General features: G+C 35.3%; 1 protein-coding gene across 1 annotated transcript; it reads left to right on the plus strand.

The window, feature by feature from the left end:
• Window positions 1–542: 542 nt before the first annotated feature.
• On the plus strand, window positions 543–4,335 carry LOC132601137 (serine/threonine-protein kinase AtPK2/AtPK19-like). Its single transcript, XM_060314301.1, has 6 exons — window positions 543–1,692; window positions 2,853–2,935; window positions 3,021–3,141; window positions 3,278–3,451; window positions 3,646–3,753; window positions 3,848–4,335. The coding sequence occupies exons 1-6, from the start codon at window positions 1,063–1,065 to the stop codon at window positions 4,130–4,132; spliced, it is 1,401 nt and encodes a 466-aa protein (XP_060170284.1). The 5' UTR covers window positions 543–1,062; the 3' UTR covers window positions 4,133–4,335.
• Window positions 4,336–21,430: the final 17,095 nt, after the last annotated feature.

The following is a 21,430-nucleotide window of genomic DNA, read 5'->3' on the forward strand; positions in this document are numbered from 1 at the left end:
TAAAGTCAAGAGTACATATTACTTAATCAGTAAATACTTACCCACCTCAGGTGATGAAGGTATTTACATCAAATCAAATATAATTTATCATGGTTAATTGATTTAATGAAGTGAATATATACATTAATCAATCACGATTAAGTGATAGTCATGTGTCCATTGATTTGGTGTAAACATCCAGTGCGGGTAAATTTTTAATTTACTTAATCATAACTAAATGATCAATATATATCTACCAAAGTTATCTATCTTATATTAATTAACCTAGTGTAATTGCAAGAATAAATGTTACCTATATTTGGTAAACCTGAATCATTTGGCATAGTTCAAGAGAAAATGTAATCATCTTTCTTTATTAAAAAAAAAAGGGCCCATATATAGTAAAACTTGTGTAATTATTTAGTAAATAAAAGAATATTTGAACTAATCTTATAATAACAAGAATATATTTAACCTCAATTATTAATCTAAGGATAAATTTAAACATTTACCTTAAAGTTTATAGTACTTACCATACAATCTAAGTGGGAAGTGAAGAGAAAAAAGTGATGCGAGCCAGGCATATTGTGGGCGCATCAGCAGTAAGCACAAGTTGGCTTTTCAACTTCCTTTAGCGTATCGGATTTCACTTCCCACTTGTCTCTCTCTCTCTCTACTTTCATTTTCATGTTCAATTGTTCATTCATGCATCTGTAAAACTTGCTGGTTTCTCAATCAGCCACCTTCTTCATAATCACTGCTTCATCCTATAACTCACCTTCTCCACAAGAAAAACACCCTTTAAAGTTACAACCTTTCACTTTCTTGATTTCTTCTTTCCCATTAGTCCTAACAGATCCTCAGATGTAGCCCTTTTCTTTCTCAGCCTGCTTTGAGTTCAATCTCAGCTGGCTTTTCTTGCCTTACTGTATATTATTCCCTAAATCCACACTACTTGGTATCTAATTCCATTCTTGATTCACAAAAAAAAAATGGAACAAATAGTAGAATTATTGATATGTACTCTTAACATTTTATAAAGATTGCAATTCTAGTTAAAGGGTTTCAAGAATTCTTGTTAATATGGCCTTTGCAGCTCAGCAAAAAAAGGCCCTTCATTCTATGTTAGCAAGCAAGCTAACCCAACTCAAAATTCCTGACTCTTCTTCTTTATCTTCTACAGATCAAGATTTTGATTTTTCTGATGTATTTGGTGCTCCTACTTCTTCATCTCCTTCATCTTCTTCCAATTTTGTAACTGACCCACAAATCATTTATAGTAGGTCTCACTCTTTTGTGGGTCCATCTCCAAGAATCACTCTCACAAAGCCTTTACCTTTTCATCAAGAAGTTGATTCTGAAGGTGAAAATGATAGTGATAAAGTTGATACTCATGTGAGTGATAATCAAGAAACTGAATGTATTGATGGTGTTGAAGAGATTAGTGAAGTAACAAAATATGGGCCAGGTGATTTTGAGATTTTGAGGATGATTGGAAAAGGTTCTTTTGGGAAGGTTTTTCAGGTGAGGATGAAGGGTTATGGTGGTGGTGATGGTGATGGTGATGGTGATGATGATGGGATATTAGCTATGAAAGTGATGAGGAAAGACACAGTTATTAAGAATAATCATGTTGATTATATGAGGGCTGAGAGAGATATTCTTACAAAAGTTGAACACCCTTTTATTGTTCAACTTAGGTACTCTTTTCAGGTAATGAGTGATTATACTGGACTTACTAATTTTGTCTATTCAGTTTTGAATTGATGGGTATATTTATTTGAATTTTATAAATAAATAGTCAGGGATATCTTGTGTGATAATAGTGTATCCATATTAAGGGAGTTAGCTAAGTGTTATTGCAGCTATCAAATAGTATCAATCTGAATTGATGTTACTGGTTTTTCCTTTTTGGTGTACAAGAACAAGATATTCTTGTGCAGTGGCGGAGCCAAGATTTTCACGTAGGGGGTTCAAAAATATAAAGAGGTAAATACACGAAGAAGCCAAGGGGGTTCAACATCTACTATATATAGATAAGAAAATAATTTTAACCTTGTATATATAGAGTAATTTTTCGCCGGGAGGGTTCGAATGAACCCCCTGGAGCCTACCTAGCTCCCCGCCTGTTCTTGTTATTTGGTTTTGCATCAAAAGCTAAATTTAGGACCATGGCTTTTGTCCTTTCATTTAATTTTCTGTTACACAGGTACTTAAAAGGCGAGGGCCTTTCCTTTTGGGTCTTTCTGTGGGAAAAACTTTTCATAGAAAGAGGAAACCTTTTTTGGTATCTGTTTGTTTTGTGATGTCACCCATGCCTTAGTTTTGTGCTGGGACAAAATGAGCAAGTTTTGAACTTTATTGTTACTAGTTAACACCATTAATTGCTAATGAAATTAATTTCAAGTGGAACTTCTGTTCTTTTTGCCTAGATTCTAGTTAGATTAATTGAATATTTAATAGGATCTTTTAGCAGATTTGTTTAAACAATTTCAAAGAAGCTCATTAACTTTGTTGAATTTCTGTTGCGATTCTTTGTTGTCAACAATTTAGTTAGATTATTGAATATTTGATACTATGATCACTAGCAGATTCGTTTAAACAATTTCAAAGAAGCTCATTAACTTTGTTGGATTTCTTTTCAATTCTTTTTGTCTAGAATTTAATCAGATTATTGAACATGTGATAGGATCTCTAGTAGATTTGTTCAAACAATTTCAAGGAAGCTCATTAACTTTGTTGAATTTCTGTTGCGATTTTCTTTTGTTTAGTTTCCATTTTCTTTATGTCATTGACGCAAATTAGGTATTTTCTTGGTATACGATCTTCGAGAATATTATTCCTTAATCTTTTGTTTTGGAATATGCTTGCAGACAAGGTCTAAGCTATACTTGATTTTGGATTTTATAAATGGAGGACACCTTTTCTATCATTTATACAGACAACGGATTTTCAGGTACCTTCTGTAGTTCTTATTGACTAACCAGTCGTGATATGCGTTTAGCTCTTATAACTTTGGCTCTTGGGTGTGGTTTTGGTAGTGAGGACCAGGCACGGATTTATGCTGCTGAGATAGTCTCTGCTGTTTCACATCTTCACCAGAGAGGGATCGTGCACCGAGACCTCAAACCTGAAAATATTCTCATGGATGCTGATGGACATGTAACAGCCTTGCCTATTTACTTTACTGCAGGACCATGACTGATGCATGAAAGAACAAAGAAATAAGAAATAGCATTTTTCGTTTGAACATTGCAGTTGATTCCGTCCTCTTCTTAAGAATCTCATTTCTGCCCAGGTTATGCTGACAGATTTTGGACTGGCAAAAGAGATTGATAAATCAAGCAGATCAAATTCAATGTGTGGAACCACGGAATATATGGCTCCAGAAATTTTACTTTCCAAGGGCCACAATAAAGATGCTGACTGGTGGAGCGTTGGGATACTTCTGTATGAGATGCTGACTGGACAGGTAATCTAAGTTGGTGGAAACATTTTGCTTGCAGTGTAATGTTAGTACACTAGAATCATGTACTGTGTGACAAGCGTACAATTCAGCAGCCATTCTCTGGGGCCTTTTTTATGTGAAACGTACTATAAGTTGCATTATTCCTAGACTGATTTTTCTGTGTATATTGTGACACTTTTGACTCTCATTTCTTTCAGCCACCATTCACACATTCAAATAGAAAGAAGCTTCAAGAAAAGATCATCAACGAGAAAGTGAAACTTCTACCACGTCTGACTGGTGAAGCTCACTCTCTGCTCAAAGGAGTATGTACAAACTATCAATTGACTGCTTGCCTGTACTTTCTTAGAAAAATGCTTGTAGTTCAACTGAATGACAACTTGCACTTTTTTCCCGTAGCTGCTACAGAAGGACCCATCCAAAAGATTAGGCAGTGGACCAAGAGGAGGGGATGAGGTCAAAAGTCACAAGTGGTTCCGGGCAATCAATTGGAAGAAATTAGATGCCAGAGAGCTACAGCCTAAGTTCAAACCAGATGTAATTGGCAGAGACTGCACTGCCAATTTTGACAAATGTTGGACTGCGATGCCACCGGATGACTCACCAGCATCTACTCCAACAACAGGCGAACACTTTCAAGGTTACACTTACGTAGCACCAAATCCTTGGCTCTCCTCTAGTTGATTAAGTCTTTATCCTGACAAAATTTCGAACTTTTAGTTTGCTACTGTAAGTCATTCTTAGTTAGAGAGAGGATCATGAGAAATATATGGATCAGATTGTATCATGATTAAAGCAAATCTTTCTAATTCTTATTGTGTACTGTTGTAAGCTCATTCTTCTTTATGGACAAGATGTGAAATAAATCAATTGACTTTAATCGTGTAGCTTTCTTTAGCTGCTCCTCTATGTTTCCTCTCAACCTCGTCTATTCAATGCTCTCAGGAAGTTATATTTTTCCTTAATTTTTTTTGTACTGCAAGAGAATCTAAGAATGTGTTTACTCAAGAACTTTTCCACAGCAACCCTATTGCACCAACATAGTATCACAGGATAGAGGATGGTAACTATGCTGCAGTAATAGCATCTCTAATTGGCCAAACTAACTGGACATCAACTTGCCTAACTTTTCGTTAGGAGCATTGAGAGTGTACCTCCAAAGGCAATCTTAAAATGTACTCTCTCCGTCCCACAATAAGTGTCACCTTAGCTAAATTTTTTTGTTCCATAATAAGTGTCACCTTAGGAAATCAATGCATATATTAACAAAAAATTTCCTACTTTGCCCTTGGACAAAAATTGACAAATTTATGTATTCAAGACAAAAAGCACATAAAAACTTGGTATTGCTGCATTCCCAATGTTAAAAGGCTTACTTTTCATGCATGCTCTAATCAAAAGAGAAAAATAACTTATTTTTATTATATAGGGGTAGTTTAGTAAACTTTACATTGCATTATTGGTTTCTTAATATGGGTGTTTTTGACTAAGGTGACACTTATTATGAGACGGAGGGAGTATAATTTTGATGTCCAGTTTAATGGCCGATTCTTAGTGTATGTAGAACTTTAGCTGCCCATATACCAGAACGGCATGGCTCATTACTTTTCACTCATTTAGCTCCTATATTCAATTTCAAATTGTTTGAAAATTAATCACAGTTGTCAGTATTCAAGAACTCTAATTGATAAATGAGAAAAAGCTAAAATAGAATCATTACAAATATGTACACTGGGAAACTGAAAAGAGTGGATATTCCAGGGCCTTGTGGCATTCTAGAGTATAAAAATGCTAGTGAGTTCTGCCACGTGAATTCTACCGTTTGGTTAACTGAATTAAGGAGCAAATTGAGGGTATTGTTGGTGCATTAGTGAAGTGTACGAGTGGGTATTCTTCTTTATCTATTTCCTTTGATTGGATAGAGATATTTCTCTCTATCGGAAACAGCCTCTCTAACCCATAAAGGTTGAGATAAGGTTTGCGTACATCTTACCCTCCCCAAACCCCACTTGTGGGATTACACTGGGTATGTTGTTGTTGTTGTTGGATAGAGATATTTCTCTGGGACGGTCTGCTTGTTTTACAGGCTTGCACACTCTTGTTCAATAGCAGTTGAAAAATGTAGAAGGCGGCGAATTTCCCAACTAGTGAAAGTGTTAGTAACTGGTGAGACATTAAATGGAGCAACTGGAAAAGTTGCATTCAATCTTCTGATGAATAAAGTTGTGCTCTTTTGAACTATGTTAGGAAATAACTCTAGTCATGTTTATATGAATAGATCGGTGTCATTCTTATGAACTGAAAGTGTTAAAGGTGTCTGCAGTTTTTCTGAAATTTTGGAAGATGGTTTTTTCTTTTATTTCTTCTTTCTGAACATCGGATACATTCTCTTTGTAACTTGTCGGTCTGATTCTGCTTAATATTTGTTACACCTTGTAGTTTTATACATTTAGATTTGTCGTACGTTACTTGTCTTAGTTTTAGACACTGGGATTTGTCTTCAAGGTCATACGAAGTTGGACATGCTTAACTTATGCTTATAAGGGTTTAAGTTCATGTTTGGTAAATAGCGGAAGGATTAGAGAATATGTGAATCGAAGCGGAAAGGTTCGTCAAAAGTTGTTTCTGGGAAATATAAAATATGGACCGTATAATATGAGATATGGTCCGTATTTTGAGATATGGACCATATTTAAGGATTTTAAAAATTTCCAGAGAAGACAGTTTTTGAGGTGGAGGAATACGGCCCATTATACAGACCGTATAATTTTATACGGCTAGAAAGTTGGCCGTATAATGTTATACGGCCAAGAATACAAGCCATATTTTTAATGGCGGTGGAATTTTTCTGTTTTTATATATCGTGGAATTTTTCTGTTTTTATATATCGCGACCCCTCTTCATTTGAGGTCATTTTTAACATAATCCCAAGTTCAAGAAAGCTCTAGAAACCTCTGTCAAACATATTCAAACACTCCTCCAAGCATAAATCGAAGATCAAAGTGAGGATCAAAGTACTTAGGGTTTCAAAGTGTGGTTGAAACTTGTCTCTTCTTCTTGTAGAAGCTTTGGAGGGTATTTCAAGGTGAAGTGATCTTGAAATTGAAGTGTTCTTGAGGTAAGATTTCATCTTATTTTCGTGTTTATGAGTTTATGTGGTAATTATCCTAAGATTTGAGGGAAAGAAATTGGAGGAAAGGTTCAAACATGAACTTGATGATATTTTGAGTTGTAAATTAACTTGAGCTATGATTGTTAGCGTTTTTTTAGCATAATTTTGTTACGAGGGATAATAGTAATGTTGAGGAAGTGTTGTATACAAGTGTATATGGGGCTGCTCAATGGTATATCTTTAAATATGGTGAATATGAGGTTAAAGGAGATCATATGGAGTTGTTATGTAAATTATTGGTTGTGGACTTTGTGGCAATGATTAAGGAATAGGGGAAAAGCAGTCTATTTCACTTTGGAATCGAGTTATCATGATATACAAGCGTCATCTAAGTCGTATATGTATGTTTTATTATAGGAGTGGCTCTAGTGGTGATAAGCTTGTTGTTGGATTACTTGGAAGACTTGAGTTATGTTAAGGTTGTCGCTTTCTTTCTTCTGGCATGATCATATCGATACAAACATATACGAATGATATCCATAACAACTCCACTCTTAGAAATGGTAGGAGCTTATGTTTTTGATCTTCTTATGATGTTATTGATCTTATCTCATGATTATTGATCTTGTCTCATGATTATTGGTCTTGTTTATGGTTGTTGATCCCATCTTATGGCTATTGTTCCTTCGAGGTGGGATATGTCGATGATGTTAGCTCCATAATGGTAATAGGAGGTATATCGACCTTACGTCCCTCCAATACAGTTGTAATGTTTCTTTGAGCTCTCATTCATGTTTTATATATATATATATATATATATAGCTATCTTATGACACCGAGCTGCGCTATAGTCTGCTGGGTACGATTGTGGACACTACTGCAGTTGGGTACGGTAACACTGAGCCTATCATGGCCGGGTACGGTATGATGATGATATGACTCATATTTATGTATGAAAAAGTTTTTTTAAAACGAAAAGTATGCATGTCATCCGCCTTCTGAGGCATTCAGATGTACAGGTTATTTCTCGTATCTCATGTTACTTTCATAGCTTTATTATGTTGTTCTTCATCCCTTACATACTCAATACATAATTAGTATTGAAGTCCTTTTGTTTGTGGACGTTGCGTTCATGCCCGCAGGCAGAGAGACGGTTCAGACCCTTAGGCTGCATTTTCAGCGCTTGTACGGAAGCACTCCACTTGTTCCGGAGTAGCAGTTTAGCTTGGTATGATTCTTTTGTGTACATATGGGTATAGCGGGGTCCTGTCCCGTCCTTATTATGTTATGCACTCCAGTAGAGGCTCGTAGACAGATATGCACAATTAGATGTCTTATGACCTTCTCGGCCCATATTTTGTTGTACCATTATCTTGTCGACTTGTATATTTTGGGTTAAGCTTGATGACATATGTATGTATACATCTTTTGGGCTTTTGTCCCTTCCAGTTCATGATATTTACTAGTTAGCATCATGGCCCACTCAGGTGCGATTATGTGATGCACGTATGTTCTGTATTACTCGCTAGGTCAGATCCGGGTGCCCGTCATGACCCTCCGATTGGGTCGTGACGTTATTTCAGCATGTGCAAATTACCAGCATTTGCCTACTGATTTATGGCTCAAGAAACTCTATTCATCTCTCTTGTATTTGACCAAGCTCCTCCAGCGTTTTGTATTTGTTCTCTTTCTTCGGGTTAATAGTGTAAAACATGAATAAATAAAAATAAGGTAAACCAATCAAACTTTTGTATTTAGACATTTGTTTACAAAGATTTTTGAGTAGTTCCCTGTCAATTATTTCCCCTAGAACCTGAGATTGTAAAGTAATTTTTTGACCAGAAGAACTGAACATATGCACAAATTAGCATCCTGATATCTACTTCCTAGATGATGTTTGTCTCAGAAATTAACTGCTAACAGTTTAGGGATGTGACATCTATATTTTCTGTGAACAGTATAGAGTTGTCTCCCATTAGTGAGATGTTTAATGGTTCCACTCAGGAAAGGAATGAAAAATGACATGCTTGTTACAATATGAACCATAAAACCATGTGGAGCAAAAGTTTTGTCTTCGATCTGCTCCTTTCCTGAATGTGCTGGCTTCTGGAAACTTCTAAGGGGCACACTTGTGATCTCTGAATAAGATGGTTTTCAGTATATATCCATTATCTAGATATTGTGAAAAAAGTTGCATAAAGGTTGGAATCAGTTGAAGAGCACTGGTGACTACTTATGAAACTTAATGTTACACCCCGTAAGAGTCCGTGCTACTTGACTCAAGACAAGAATGAATGAGTTAAGAAAGTTCAAGGAAAGTTAATCGAGTTAATAGGAATATCGTTATATATATGGTTGCCTTAAGTATCCCGAGGTGACATGGTAAACTAAAGGATTTGAAATCATGTTATTAGTATGTATACGACGTAATATGAGTGCCCTTTTAAAGTATTTGAGATTATTAGTAATGATATAGAAGATGGACAAAAGATATGAATATACTTTTGCGATTGGAGTTTTATCGAAGCTTTGTGAATTCTCTAGTTGTGTTTAAGGTTATTGTGATTCTTCGGACCCTTCGAGACGCGTGTATGGATTGTTATGGATGTATATGAGTAGGTATATGTATGTATAAGAGGTTACATGAGGGTTGGGAGAGGATTAGAAGTTAAACGGATCTAAACGAAATGAATCGAAACAGCTTCAGTAAAATCTCGGACCAGATTTTTAGCCCATATTGTTGGAGGCATATCTCCTAGTATATGAGGAGTTTTAAGGTGTTTCAAAAGCCTAAAATGAAGCTCATCGAGTCTAGTTTCCAACGCAACAAACCGCTAATCAAAATGATATCGGGATAAGGAGTTATGGACGATGCAAGTTGGGCTAGCGGGGCAGCAAGTTGAGACCTGACCCAAACATTCATATTTCGGCCCATGAGGCCCATTAAACTTAATATATAAGTCACCACTTTGTCCTATATCACTTCACACGACCGAAAACAGATCCAAGAACCCTTATGCTCTCTCCCAAACCCCCTTTCTAATTGAGCCATCATATAAACTAAATCCTAGCCCCTTGACATGAGATTAGTTAAAGAGAAGTTGTAGCCTACGTTCTCTTTGTGTTGTTAAGCAAGCAGTTGGAAAGAGGAACTAGATTCTTGAAGATTCTGCTTGTTAAAGGTAAGTTCAACCTACTACTCATGTTATTAAGTTGGATTAAAGATTTAACATGGTGTATACGTGAAGGAAACGTTGATATACAAGCGATATACGGACTTAGATGTTATTGTAAGTTGGGGGCTGTTTTGTGATGATATTTTGGGGTTGTTTAGTATGATTTTCGTGGCTGTTTTGTGATGATATTTTGGGGTTGTTTGGTATGATTTTCGTGGCTGTTTTGTGATGATATTTTGGGGCTGTTTGGTATAATTTTCGTAGTTGTTTTGTGATGATATTTTGGGGCTGTTTGGTATGATTTTTGTGGCTGTTTTGTGATGATATTTTAGGGTTATTTGGTATGATTTTCGTGGCTGTGTGTGTTGTTGATCTTTTGTCACGACCCAACCCGATGGGCCATGACTAGTGCCCGAGCTGGACACTCGTATACGAAACTGCTAGATATAATCAGACTGAAACTAAGGACAATATGGAAATTTGTAAAAGCAAGCTATCGACTCATAACGTCATATATCATAATGAACCTGTCTCCTGAGGAGTCACAGCTAACCAAAACATAACAAAATATGCAAGCCGACAAGGCTGCCACTATTTATGGGAATACCCAAAACGAACCATGTCGATATAGCTGACCAAAACCTACATACAACCCGCACATGTCTACAGACCTCTAAGAGTATAATAGTGAAATATAATGGGACAGGGCCCCGCCGTACCCCTGGCTATGCATAAGTCTATATCAAAGGATCTGTACCAAAATGACTTGGGTTCCGGAACAATGGAGCTCTCCAAACAGTTGAGCAGAAGTCCTAGGCTGGAGGATCGCCAAACTGAGTGTCTATACCTGCGGGCATGAAACGCATCCCCTGAAGAAAGGGGGTCAGTACGAAAAATGTACTGAATATATAAAGCATGAAGTATAATAAAGAAGATCATGACTGAGCAAAAGATGACAGGAGACAAGTATGATAATCAAAGATACCAATGCACCTGTGCCTTATGAGATGAGAGTCATGCATATCTATATAATATACCATACCCGGCCTATTATAGGACTCGGTGAATGAAGTCATATACATATATACCGTACCCGACCCTCTAGTGAAGGTTTCGGCGAGATATCATATATATATATATATATATATATATATATATAGACTCGGTGAACAATGCAATGAAACTGTGCATGAATACATACTCGGCCCGGGACTCAATGAAATGATGTAAAAACGTTATGTACGAATAGAATATCAGAAGCAACCATATACAAATTAAATCATCATCTGAGACTCAATAGAATAATTAGAATGAACCAACACTGGAGAATCAAAGACAACTATCATGTCAAGTATCACTGAGGACTAGAATTCATTGGAATTATGTACGTTCATCGTCCGCTTATTTTATGTAACTTATGCCAAAAAAGAAGGAAGGGATAGCTTTACATACCTTGAAGCGAGTCTATTCGTCTAAAATCTACTGCCCAGGTTTGTAATCTATAACAAGGCAATAATTACGCCACAATTAGATGAAAGTCATTCTTTACTACTCATTCTAGGCTAACAAACAATCTAATGAAAATCCGGAAACATTTCCCTTATTTTTCTTACTCCGTCTCAACTCACCAACAACCCAAAATAATCACAACAATATCAACAACACACACAGCCACGAAAATCATACCAAACAGCCCCAAAATATCATCACAAAACAGCCACAAAAATCATACCAAACAGCCCCAAAATATCATCACAAAACAGCCACGAAAATTATACCAAACAGCCCCAAAATATCATCACAAAACAGCCACGAAAATCATACCAAATAACCCCAAAATATCATCACAAAACAACCACGAAAATCATACTAAACAGCCCCAAAATATCATCACAAAACAGCCCCCAGCTTACAATAACATCTAAGTCCGTATATCGCTTGTATATCAATGTTTCCTTCACGTATACACCATGTTAAACCTTTAATCCAACTTAATAACACGAGTAGGAGGTTGAACTTACCTTTAACAATCAGAATCTTCAAGAATCTAGTTCCTCTTTCCAGCTGCTTGCTTAACAACACAAAGAGAACGTAGGCTACAACTTCTCTTTAACTAATCTCATGTCAAGGGGCTAAGATTTAGTTTATATGATGGCTCAATTAGAAAGGGGGTTTGGGAGAGAGCATAAGGGTTCTTGGATCTGTTTTAGGTCGTGTGAAGTGATATAGGACAAAGTGGTGACTTATATATTAAGTTTAATGGGCCTCATGGGCCGAAATATGAATGTTTGGGTCGGGTCTCAACTTGCTGCCCTGCCAGCCCAACTTGCATCGTCCATAACTCCTTATCCCGATATCATTTTGATTAGCGGTTTATTGCGTTAGAAACTAGACTCGATGAACTTCATTTTAGGCTTTTGAAAACACCTTAAAACTCCTTATATGCTAGGATATATGCCTCCAACAATATGGGCTAAAAATCTGGTCTGAGATTTTACTGAAGTTGTTTCGATTCATTTCGTTTAGATTCGTTTAACTTATAATCCTCTCCCAACCCTCATGTAACCTCTTATACATACATATACCTACTCATATACATCCATAACAATCCATACACGCGTCTCGAAGGGTCCGAAGAATCACAATAACCTTAAACATAACTAGAGAACTCACAAAGCTTCGACAAAACTCCAATCGCAAAAGTATATTCATATCTTTTGTCCATCTTCTATATCATTACTAATAATATCCAATACTTTAAAAGGGCACTCACATTACCTCGTATACGTACTCATAACATGATTTCAAATCCTTTAGGTTACCATGTCATCTCAGGATACTTAAGGCAACCATATATATAACGATATTCCTACTAACTCGATTAACTTTCCTTGAACTTTCTTATCTCATTCATTCTTGTCTTGAGTCAAGTTGCAAGAACTCTTACGGCGAAATAATAATAGGGAAGAGGTGACTTGGGAAGCAGAAAGCGAAATGAAGAATAAGTATCCTTCCTTGTTCCCTATGCCTGCAGGTAATTTAATTCCTTACTTCGACTATATTGATTGGTAAATGAGACTATATGATATTGTGGCCCTATAAGGCATCTGTGGGTTACTGGATGCAGGTTGGTAGGTATAGCTATAGAGGAGACTCTATCGAAATTTTTATAAGACTCTATAGACTAGTTTAACATTCGAAGACGAATGTTTTTTTAAGAGGGGAAGAATGTTACACCCCGTAAGAGTCCGTGCTACTTGACTCAAGACAATAATGAATGAGTTAAGAAAGTTCAAGGAAAGTTAATCGAGTTAGTAGGAATATCATTATATATATGGTTGCCTTAAGTATCCCGAGGTGACATGGTAACCTAAAGGATTTGAAATCATGTTATGAGTACGTATACAAGGTAATGTGAGTGCCCTTTTAAAGTATTTTAGATTATTAGTAATGATATAGAATATGGACAAAAGATATGAATATACTTTTGCGATTGGAGTTTTGTCGAAGCTTTGTGAGTTCTCTAGTTATGTTTAAGGTTATTGTGATTCTTCGGACCCTTCGAGACGCGTGTATGGATTGTTATGGATGTATATGAGTAGGTATATGTATGTATAAGAGGTTACATGAGGGTTGGGAGAGGATTATAAGTTAAACGAATCTAAACGAAATGAATCGAAACAGCTTCAGTAAAATCTCAGACTAGATTTTTAGCCCATATTGTTGGAGGCATATATCCTAGTATATAAGGAGTTTTAAGGTGTTTCAAAAGCCTAAAATGAAGTTCATCGAGTCTAGTTTCTAACGCAATAAACCGCTAATCAAAATGATATCGGGATAAGGAGTTATGGACGATGCAAGTTGGGCTGGCAGGGCAGCAAGTTGAGACCCGACCCAAACATTCATATTTCGGCCCATGAGGCCCATTAAACTTAATATATAAGTCACCACTTTGTCCTATATCACTTCACACGACCTAAAACAGATCCAAGAACCCTTATGCTCTCTCCCAAACCCCCTTTCTAATTGAGCCATCATATAAACTAAATCTTAGCCCCTTGACATGAGATTAGTTAAAGAGAAGTTGTAGCCTACGTTCTCTTTGTGTTGTTAAGCAAGCAGCTGGAAAGAGGAACTAGATTCTTGAAGATTCTGATTGTTAAAGGTAAGTTCAACCTCCTACTCGTGTTATTAAGTTGGATTAAAGGTTTAACATGGTGTATACGTGAAGGAAACATTGATATACAAGCGATATACGGACTTAGATGTTATTGTAAGCTGGGGGCTATTTTGTGATGATATTTTGGGGCTGTTTAGTATGATTTTCGTGGTTGTTTTGTGATGATATTTTGGGGTTGTTTGGTATGATTTTCGTGGCTGTTTTGTGATGATATTTTGGGGTTGTTTGGTATAATTTTCGTGGCTGTTTTGTGATGATATTTTGGGACTGTTTGGTATGATTTTTGTGGCTGTTTTGTGATGATATTTTGGGGCTGTTTGGTATGATTTTCGTGGTTGTGTGTGTTGTTGATATTGTTGTGATTATTTTGGGTTGTTGGTGAGTTTGGACGGAGTAAGGGAAATGTTTCCGGATTTTCATTAGATTGTTTGTTAGCTTAGAATGAGTAGTAAAGAATGACTTTCATCTAATTGTGGCGTAATTATTGCCTTGTTATAGATTACAAACCTGGGCAGTAGATTTTAGACGAATAGACTCGCTTCAAGGTATGTAACGCTATCCCTTCCTTCTTTTTCTTGGCATGAGTTACATAAAATAAGCGGACGATGAACGTACATAATTCCAATGAATTCTAGTCCTCAGTGATACTTTGACATGATAGTTGTCTTTGATTCTCCTTGGTTCATTCTATTGAGTCTGAGATGATGATTTAATTTGTATATGGTTGCTCCTGATATTCTATTCGTGCATAACGTTATTACATCATTTCACCGAGTCCCGGGCCGGGTATGTATTCGTGCACAGTTTCATTGTATTGTTCACCGAGTCCCACACTAGAGGGCCGGGTACGGTATATATGTATATGACTTCATTCACCGAGTCCCATAATGGGCCGGGTACGGTATATTATATAGATATGCATAACTCTCATCTCATAAGGCACAGGTGCATTGGTATATTTGATTATCATACTTGTCTCCTGTCATCTTTTACTCAGTCATGATCTTCTTTATTGTACTTCATGCTTTATATATTCAGTACATTTTTTGTACTGACCCCCTTTCTTCGGGGGCTGCGTTTCATGCCCGCAGGTACGGACACTCAGTTTGGCGATCCTCCAGCCTAGGACTTCTGCTCAGCTGTTTGGAGAGCTCCATTGTTCCAGAGCCCAAGTCATTTTGGTACAGATCCTTTGATATAGACTTATGCATATCCAGGGGTATGGCGGGGCCCTGTCCCGTCATATTTCACTATTATACTTTTAGAGGTCTGTAGACATGTGTGGGTTGTATATAGGTTTTGGTCAGCTATATCGACATGGTTCGTTTTGGGTATTCCCATAAATAGTGACAGACTTGTCGGCTTGCATATTTTGTTATGTTTTGGTTAGCTGTGACTCCTCAGGAGACAGGTTCATTATGATATATGACGTTATGTGTCGATAGCTTGCTTTTACAAATTTCCTTATTGTCCTTAGTTTCAGTCTGATTATATTTAGCAGTTTCGTATACGAGTGTCCAGCTCGGGCACTAGTCATGGCCCATTGGGTTGGGTCGTGACACTTAAATAAGTTATAGCTTCATATGGTATCTGGAAAGTAGAAAGGCATCTTATTCCAGTTACTTTTAAATTGATAACTTAGTTTGTGCTCAATAATAACCGTCCGGTTTAGGGGGGGGAGAACTCGTTAATCACGTGGATAGATAATATGATCATCAGATACTGTTGCTCTCCATTTTGTTTGGAATTGCTTTAAGAACTAGCCTCTTATCACAATACTCAAAAGTCTAATATTGTTCGTAGATAGGCAACCAGCATAGATTCTTCTGAGTTCCATTTGGACAATTAGAAAATGAGAGAAAACATCTAATTGGATGAATGGGAAAAGTATTTAGCACTAATAAAGCTACTGTTAGGATGGATGAAACCTAAGGGAGATTCCAGTCTTTTTTTATTAACACAAATGAGAAATCAGCTAAGGTTACTCTACCACCCTACAATGCTTTAGAAGCAAGTTTCTTTAGCTTTATCCATATATATATATATATATATATATCCATTGTTTTTGGCTTGTTATGCAATCACCTTCTCTGTTCTTGAAAGCATCTGGCAGTTAGAATTTTGTAGCATTTGCCATGAAGAACAAAAGCAGAAGCAACAAGTCCCTCTGTGAGGAGTCAATGAACATTGTAACAAGTGTGATCAGGCTGTCGTCGTTATCTATTGCCACAATGAGCCTTGGAATTGCAGCACAACCGGCAGCAGGTAAAACGGCTGCATCATGCCCTGCAACATTCATCAAAGGCTCGCCAACAGCACAATTTCCTGAGAGCTTTAGGTCACAGGAGCCAGGGAACGTCAAAAAGCCCGTTGCCTACCTGATTGAGCCAGCTGAAAGTGATAAATCCTCATATGCAGTTAATGAGAAGAGTGTAGATGGTAGGGCCTCTGATTACATTAGAAGAGTGCATGAGAAGAATCGTCATGATTCAGACGAGGCGATGAGTTTTTCTGGATTTGTCATTCCACCTCCACCTCGTTTCATGTAGTCCTGTTTGTACTATCAACCATGTGTATTACCATCTTCTACTATTATTGCGTAGAATAAATGTCTTTTCATCTATCTTGGATAATATGCTTTGCTTCTCTTGAGAACAGGCTTATTATGATTAGTGTCATGGCGATGAAGAATCTTCTCCTTTTGTTCCTTTGTCTACTGAAGGCTTTTTTTCATAAGAAGCTTGCATCTTGCTCTTACCATTCTTCCTTATTGCTTGGCATCTATTGATCTTATGTGTTTCATGTAATCAACTAAACCAAATTAGTTAGGAGTTTGTTATATGAATCTAGTTGGAATCAGTTATATGAATCCTAACCATTCCGTTTTATTCAAGCATGAAGGAAAATATTATATTGATAAACTCTATGAATATCTGAATGCTCTCTACAATTTTCACAATATAAAATAACTAGCAGCAACCCTATTTATAATAATATAAAACCTACTTTAATTCAAAACAGGAAAATCTATTCCTATACTAATTTGATTATAAATTCTAATTGGACATGGATTAAAATACCAAAGTCTAACCAATTTTGGTTTCCTACAATTTTGAATTATTATTTCCAACAAAGCATATCTCATTCCGATATTAAATAAGTTGTTTTTTAGGTGAATTAAGGTTTCTCCGAATCTATGATTATCTAAATCTTGCACTTATTTTATCATTTAAATAGCATGTAAGTTTTTATGCAGAATATTAAGACTCCTAGTAAGCATAGGACATAATGCAAGCAGGGGCGGATTTAAGTGGAGGTGAGGGTGTTCACGGGCAAAAAATTACAGTGTATACATAGGATAGATTTTCTATGTTTATGTTGATATATAAACTTTTGAATACCCTAAACATATGCAAATTGTTAGCTGAAGCGGTCCAGGGTGTGCAAAATTGTCTCTAGCATCTTAGGTTTGATTCCTATCAACAACATTATTTTTTATATTTAGCTTTTGTTGTTTTTTTCGAATTCCCTGAGTGAAAATCTTGGATCCGCTACTGAATGCAAAGTGTAATGACCTAACCCTTTATTCCAAAAGGGTTGTTTCGCTTATATGGGTCCAGTGCTTCCATTGTGTTTCTTTTTAGCTATGTTATTCTCGCACTATGACTGGGCATATGGAGGCAGAGGCGGAGCTATCCATGTCCAAGGGGTGTCAAGCACACTCCTTCGCCGGAAAATTACATTATATAATAGGTGAAATTTTAGTTTTATAGGTATATATACCACTGTTGACACATGTTGACACAAGTTGAAGGTTTAGCTCAATGGTTAAGGGGTTGCAAAATTTCCTAAAGTACCATGTTCAAACTTGAGTTGTGACATTTCTATATTTTTTGACACCCCTTAATATGAATCCCGGTTCTGCATGGTGGTATATATAAACAACATCTTTGATATTGTCCAATCTTGTGTCAATACCTAATTCATTAAACGTTGGTCTCGCAAGTCGCAACCATTCTATAATACATGCCTTTCACTTTGCTAGATATTTTTCTATAGTATAACATTTGTTTTGTGCTACGTCTTTAAGACTGAGTCTAGATATCTGAATTGTATGCATTCACCGAGATCCTGTAAATTTACTTTTCATTCGTTCTTCTTGTTGGATTAAACTTGTATTGTATGTATTCCGTCTTATTTCTATTTATCGTAAAGTAATTATTTCCTAAAGTGATCCATTATTCCAATTTTTTTATTTCCAGCTTTGTTTTGTCAAAGTAATACAATATCATCTCAAAATAGAACTCTTTGACATATACAAAAGAATTGATGGCAATAAAAGAGAGATATTGAGATATATATGAATTGAGGCAAAAGTATGTGCTACAATAAGGGGCAGGGAGAAATATTCCATTGTTGTTATGTTGATAGGTGAACAAGATGGACAGAAGTCTGTTCAATTATCTTTACTTTTTTTTTTTTTTTTTTTAATGTTTAGATGTGCGGTAAGTACTTCTTCATCTCAAAAATTTTGGGTTTGAACTCTTCGGATGGAGTCGCCTTAAATTGAAAGCACTTTATCTCCAAATTGGAATTTCTCAGCGGAATTCGAACTAGTGGAGTCTCATCATATGAGAAATAAAAAATTCCTTATATAAAATGAATAATTAGAGAGAATAAATTAAGAGAGAAAAGAAAATGCATATCTGTGTCAAGTGGCAAGAGAATATTGTTATCTGTTGAGCAAAAGGGGAATATCTATAGGCTATAGCCCTACCAACCCTTATCTTATCCGTGGTTTTCCAACTAAATTGAGAACCTTATTGCGTGTAAACGTGACAATCTGTTATTCACCCCTTGCCGATATGTCCTTCCATACGTAAACGCATTTTCACAACAAAGCATATTTTTTTTTACTGATGGTATCCGAGTTAATTTGTAGTTATTAAATAATTAATATGCAATTCTTCCAGCAGTGCAAATACTCGATAACTTTGCGCATCAAATTTTAAATAAATAAATCACCTAAGTATTTTGTTATTTGCGAAAATTTAAATTCTGATATCCTATGATCACCAATCCAGCTTTATTGGCAACATTCTTAGATGCACACAGAAATTAAACACAGATTCGAGTGCGGGTATCACTACATGACTTTTGAAGGCCAATAATATTGGAACCACTGCACAAAAAATTTCTTTTTGGCAGGCCAATTTAGCCTCGAGTTAATCTGGAGACTATTTTTTAGTTTATCTAATAATTTAAGTATGTATTAGTTTATGCCTAGCACAGTTTTTCAAGTTTGACCTATTTACTTTTCATTATTAACGGCCAATAATTGATCAGTTTTAGGAACACGCATAGGCAGCATTACCGACTTACTAGTACTGATGTTTCCACTCGTGACAATAAGTACAAATAAAGAATTAACATTGTATTTTTAACTTATATTCAAATTCTACCGGCGTTTAGGGGTGTCAATAGGTCGATCGGTTATTTTAGAAAATTTATTCTAAATCGATTTTTCGGTTATTATATTGTGTCTTATTAAGGTTAGATTTTCCAGAAATAATAGTGTCAGTTATCACCATTCATTTTTTGTATTGATATGACACGATACGATTAATTTTTGATACTTTATTTTTAAAACATCACATAAGAATCGTATCGTTATTAGAACGATCATTGTTATGTAAAGTAATAACCTTTAATATAACAAATAAAGAATAAATGAGAGTATGATATGTTCGTTGAGTACAATTTTTACTACAGGAACTTATATACATACAATGTTCAAGTAAGATTTTGAGTTCTAAGACAGAAGTTGCAATAATACAAGTAGTTATGCATTTCTAACTCATTCTTTACCAAACACAGATATCGTTATATCCTTAAAACGATAATTGAGTTGCTAATAGGAAATTTGTCGTTCAAAATGCATCGAATCTGAAAAGAAAGAAAAAAAACGTATTACTAAAATTGTGGGGAAAATATAGATTTGATATTTGACTCAAATATCTCTCAGATACAAGAGGGGGAAAAAGAGAAGAAAACATACGTTGGTTGGTAGATTGTTTTGTTATTGAAAAGTCTAGACCAATTTAGTTTCAATAGGTAGGTTCGGGAGTTACTTGTAGTCGTTTCTATTTAGTTTGCTGCAAAGCGAAGGCCAATAATAAATGCCTTGTTATATTTAAGTTGTACTCTAATATTTATATTGTACTCTCTATATATATAAAAGTATATTTTATATATAAATTTATTAGGTTCTGTTTGGTATTTTTCCATTTCTTGTATAAAGTCAATCAATCTATCCTAATTATTCGGCACGATAACAAATTATTATAGAAACCTACTACTCGTACAATTTATTAAGAACCTAATAATCTATTCACTTTGAGATCTATTTGTTTTCTTTTGTAAATTTCAAATTTATCCTAATTATACAATACTAGGGGTGTACATGAACCGGGTAGGTTCAGATTTTTCAAATACCAAACCAAACCAATTGCCTCGGGTTTTTAAATTTATAAATCAAACCAAACCAATAAAATTCGGGTTTTTTAACTTCGGGTTTTCTTAGGTTATTCGGTTTTTTCGGGTTTGTTTTCAAAAAAGTCTTTATACAAAACATATGACTTTTACTTAAAATATTTCTTTAGTCCTAGTAAGATACAATTATATAACTAAGGTATTTCTTAAGAAATTAACGCAAAATGTGAGATGGGTGATGACATCGTATTAAAATATTCAACAAAAAAGATAATAAATCGGTTAAAATAAGTATTGCTAATTAATAAGACATAAAGAAAATGACTTTAATCTAAATACTAAGTTATGCTAAAATAAATACGGTTAATAAATCTTAATTACATGACAAAGAAAAAATTAAGCTATGTATCTAAACCAATTATGCAAAATTAAAGAATAGATATCCAACATTACTGTCATTCCTAGTGTTAGAATTGAATTTCTTTTATTAGTATTAGTGTTGAGTTTGTTTTGATTTGGACTTTATTTGAGTTACTAACATTCCATGGGATATAGAACTTATTGGCATTCAAAATTCTAAGTTCAAGCTTAAAATAATATGATAAAAGACAAAAAAAAACTATGAAAAATTTTAAAAAATATTTATAAATTACATTACAAATAAATATTTTAATGTATAAAATATTTTAAAAATCGAATACACGTAATGTCAGGTCGGTTTGACTTTTTTTAACTGAAACCAAACCAAAACCAATTATGGTCTTCTTTTTTTTTCAACACCAAACCAAGTCAAACCAAACTACTAGTCGAATTTTTTTCTCGATTTATCGATTTGGTGCAATTTTTCGATTGGCTTCGTACACCCCTATTCAATACGATTAGAAAATTATATAAAAATCTATCATTTCATTAAAAAGAATCTAATAATCATGTCCTATAAGATTCGACTCCATCGATTACATACTATTGGCACCCCTGTATAATAAAAGAGTAAAAGGTAGCCAGCTGGTAGTCTATGAAAA

The sequence above is a fragment of the Lycium barbarum genome, chromosome 1, assembly GCF_019175385.1.
Source record: "Lycium barbarum isolate Lr01 chromosome 1, ASM1917538v2, whole genome shotgun sequence".
NCBI lineage: Eukaryota > Viridiplantae > Streptophyta > Magnoliopsida > Solanales > Solanaceae > Lycium > Lycium barbarum.

Bases quoted from the DNA above. Each gene is read 5' to 3' on its own strand.
- LOC132601137 (XM_060314301.1), top strand. From the start codon at position 1,063: ATGGCCTTTGCAGCTCAGCAAAAAAAGGCCCTTCATTCTATGTTAGCA. The intron at 2,936-3,020 runs GTACCTTCTGTA...TGGTTTTGGTAG, and splicing joins TACAGACAACGGATTTTCAG to TGAGGACCAGGCACGGATTT. The intron at 3,452-3,645 runs GTAATCTAAGTT...CATTTCTTTCAG, and splicing joins ATGAGATGCTGACTGGACAG to CCACCATTCACACATTCAAA.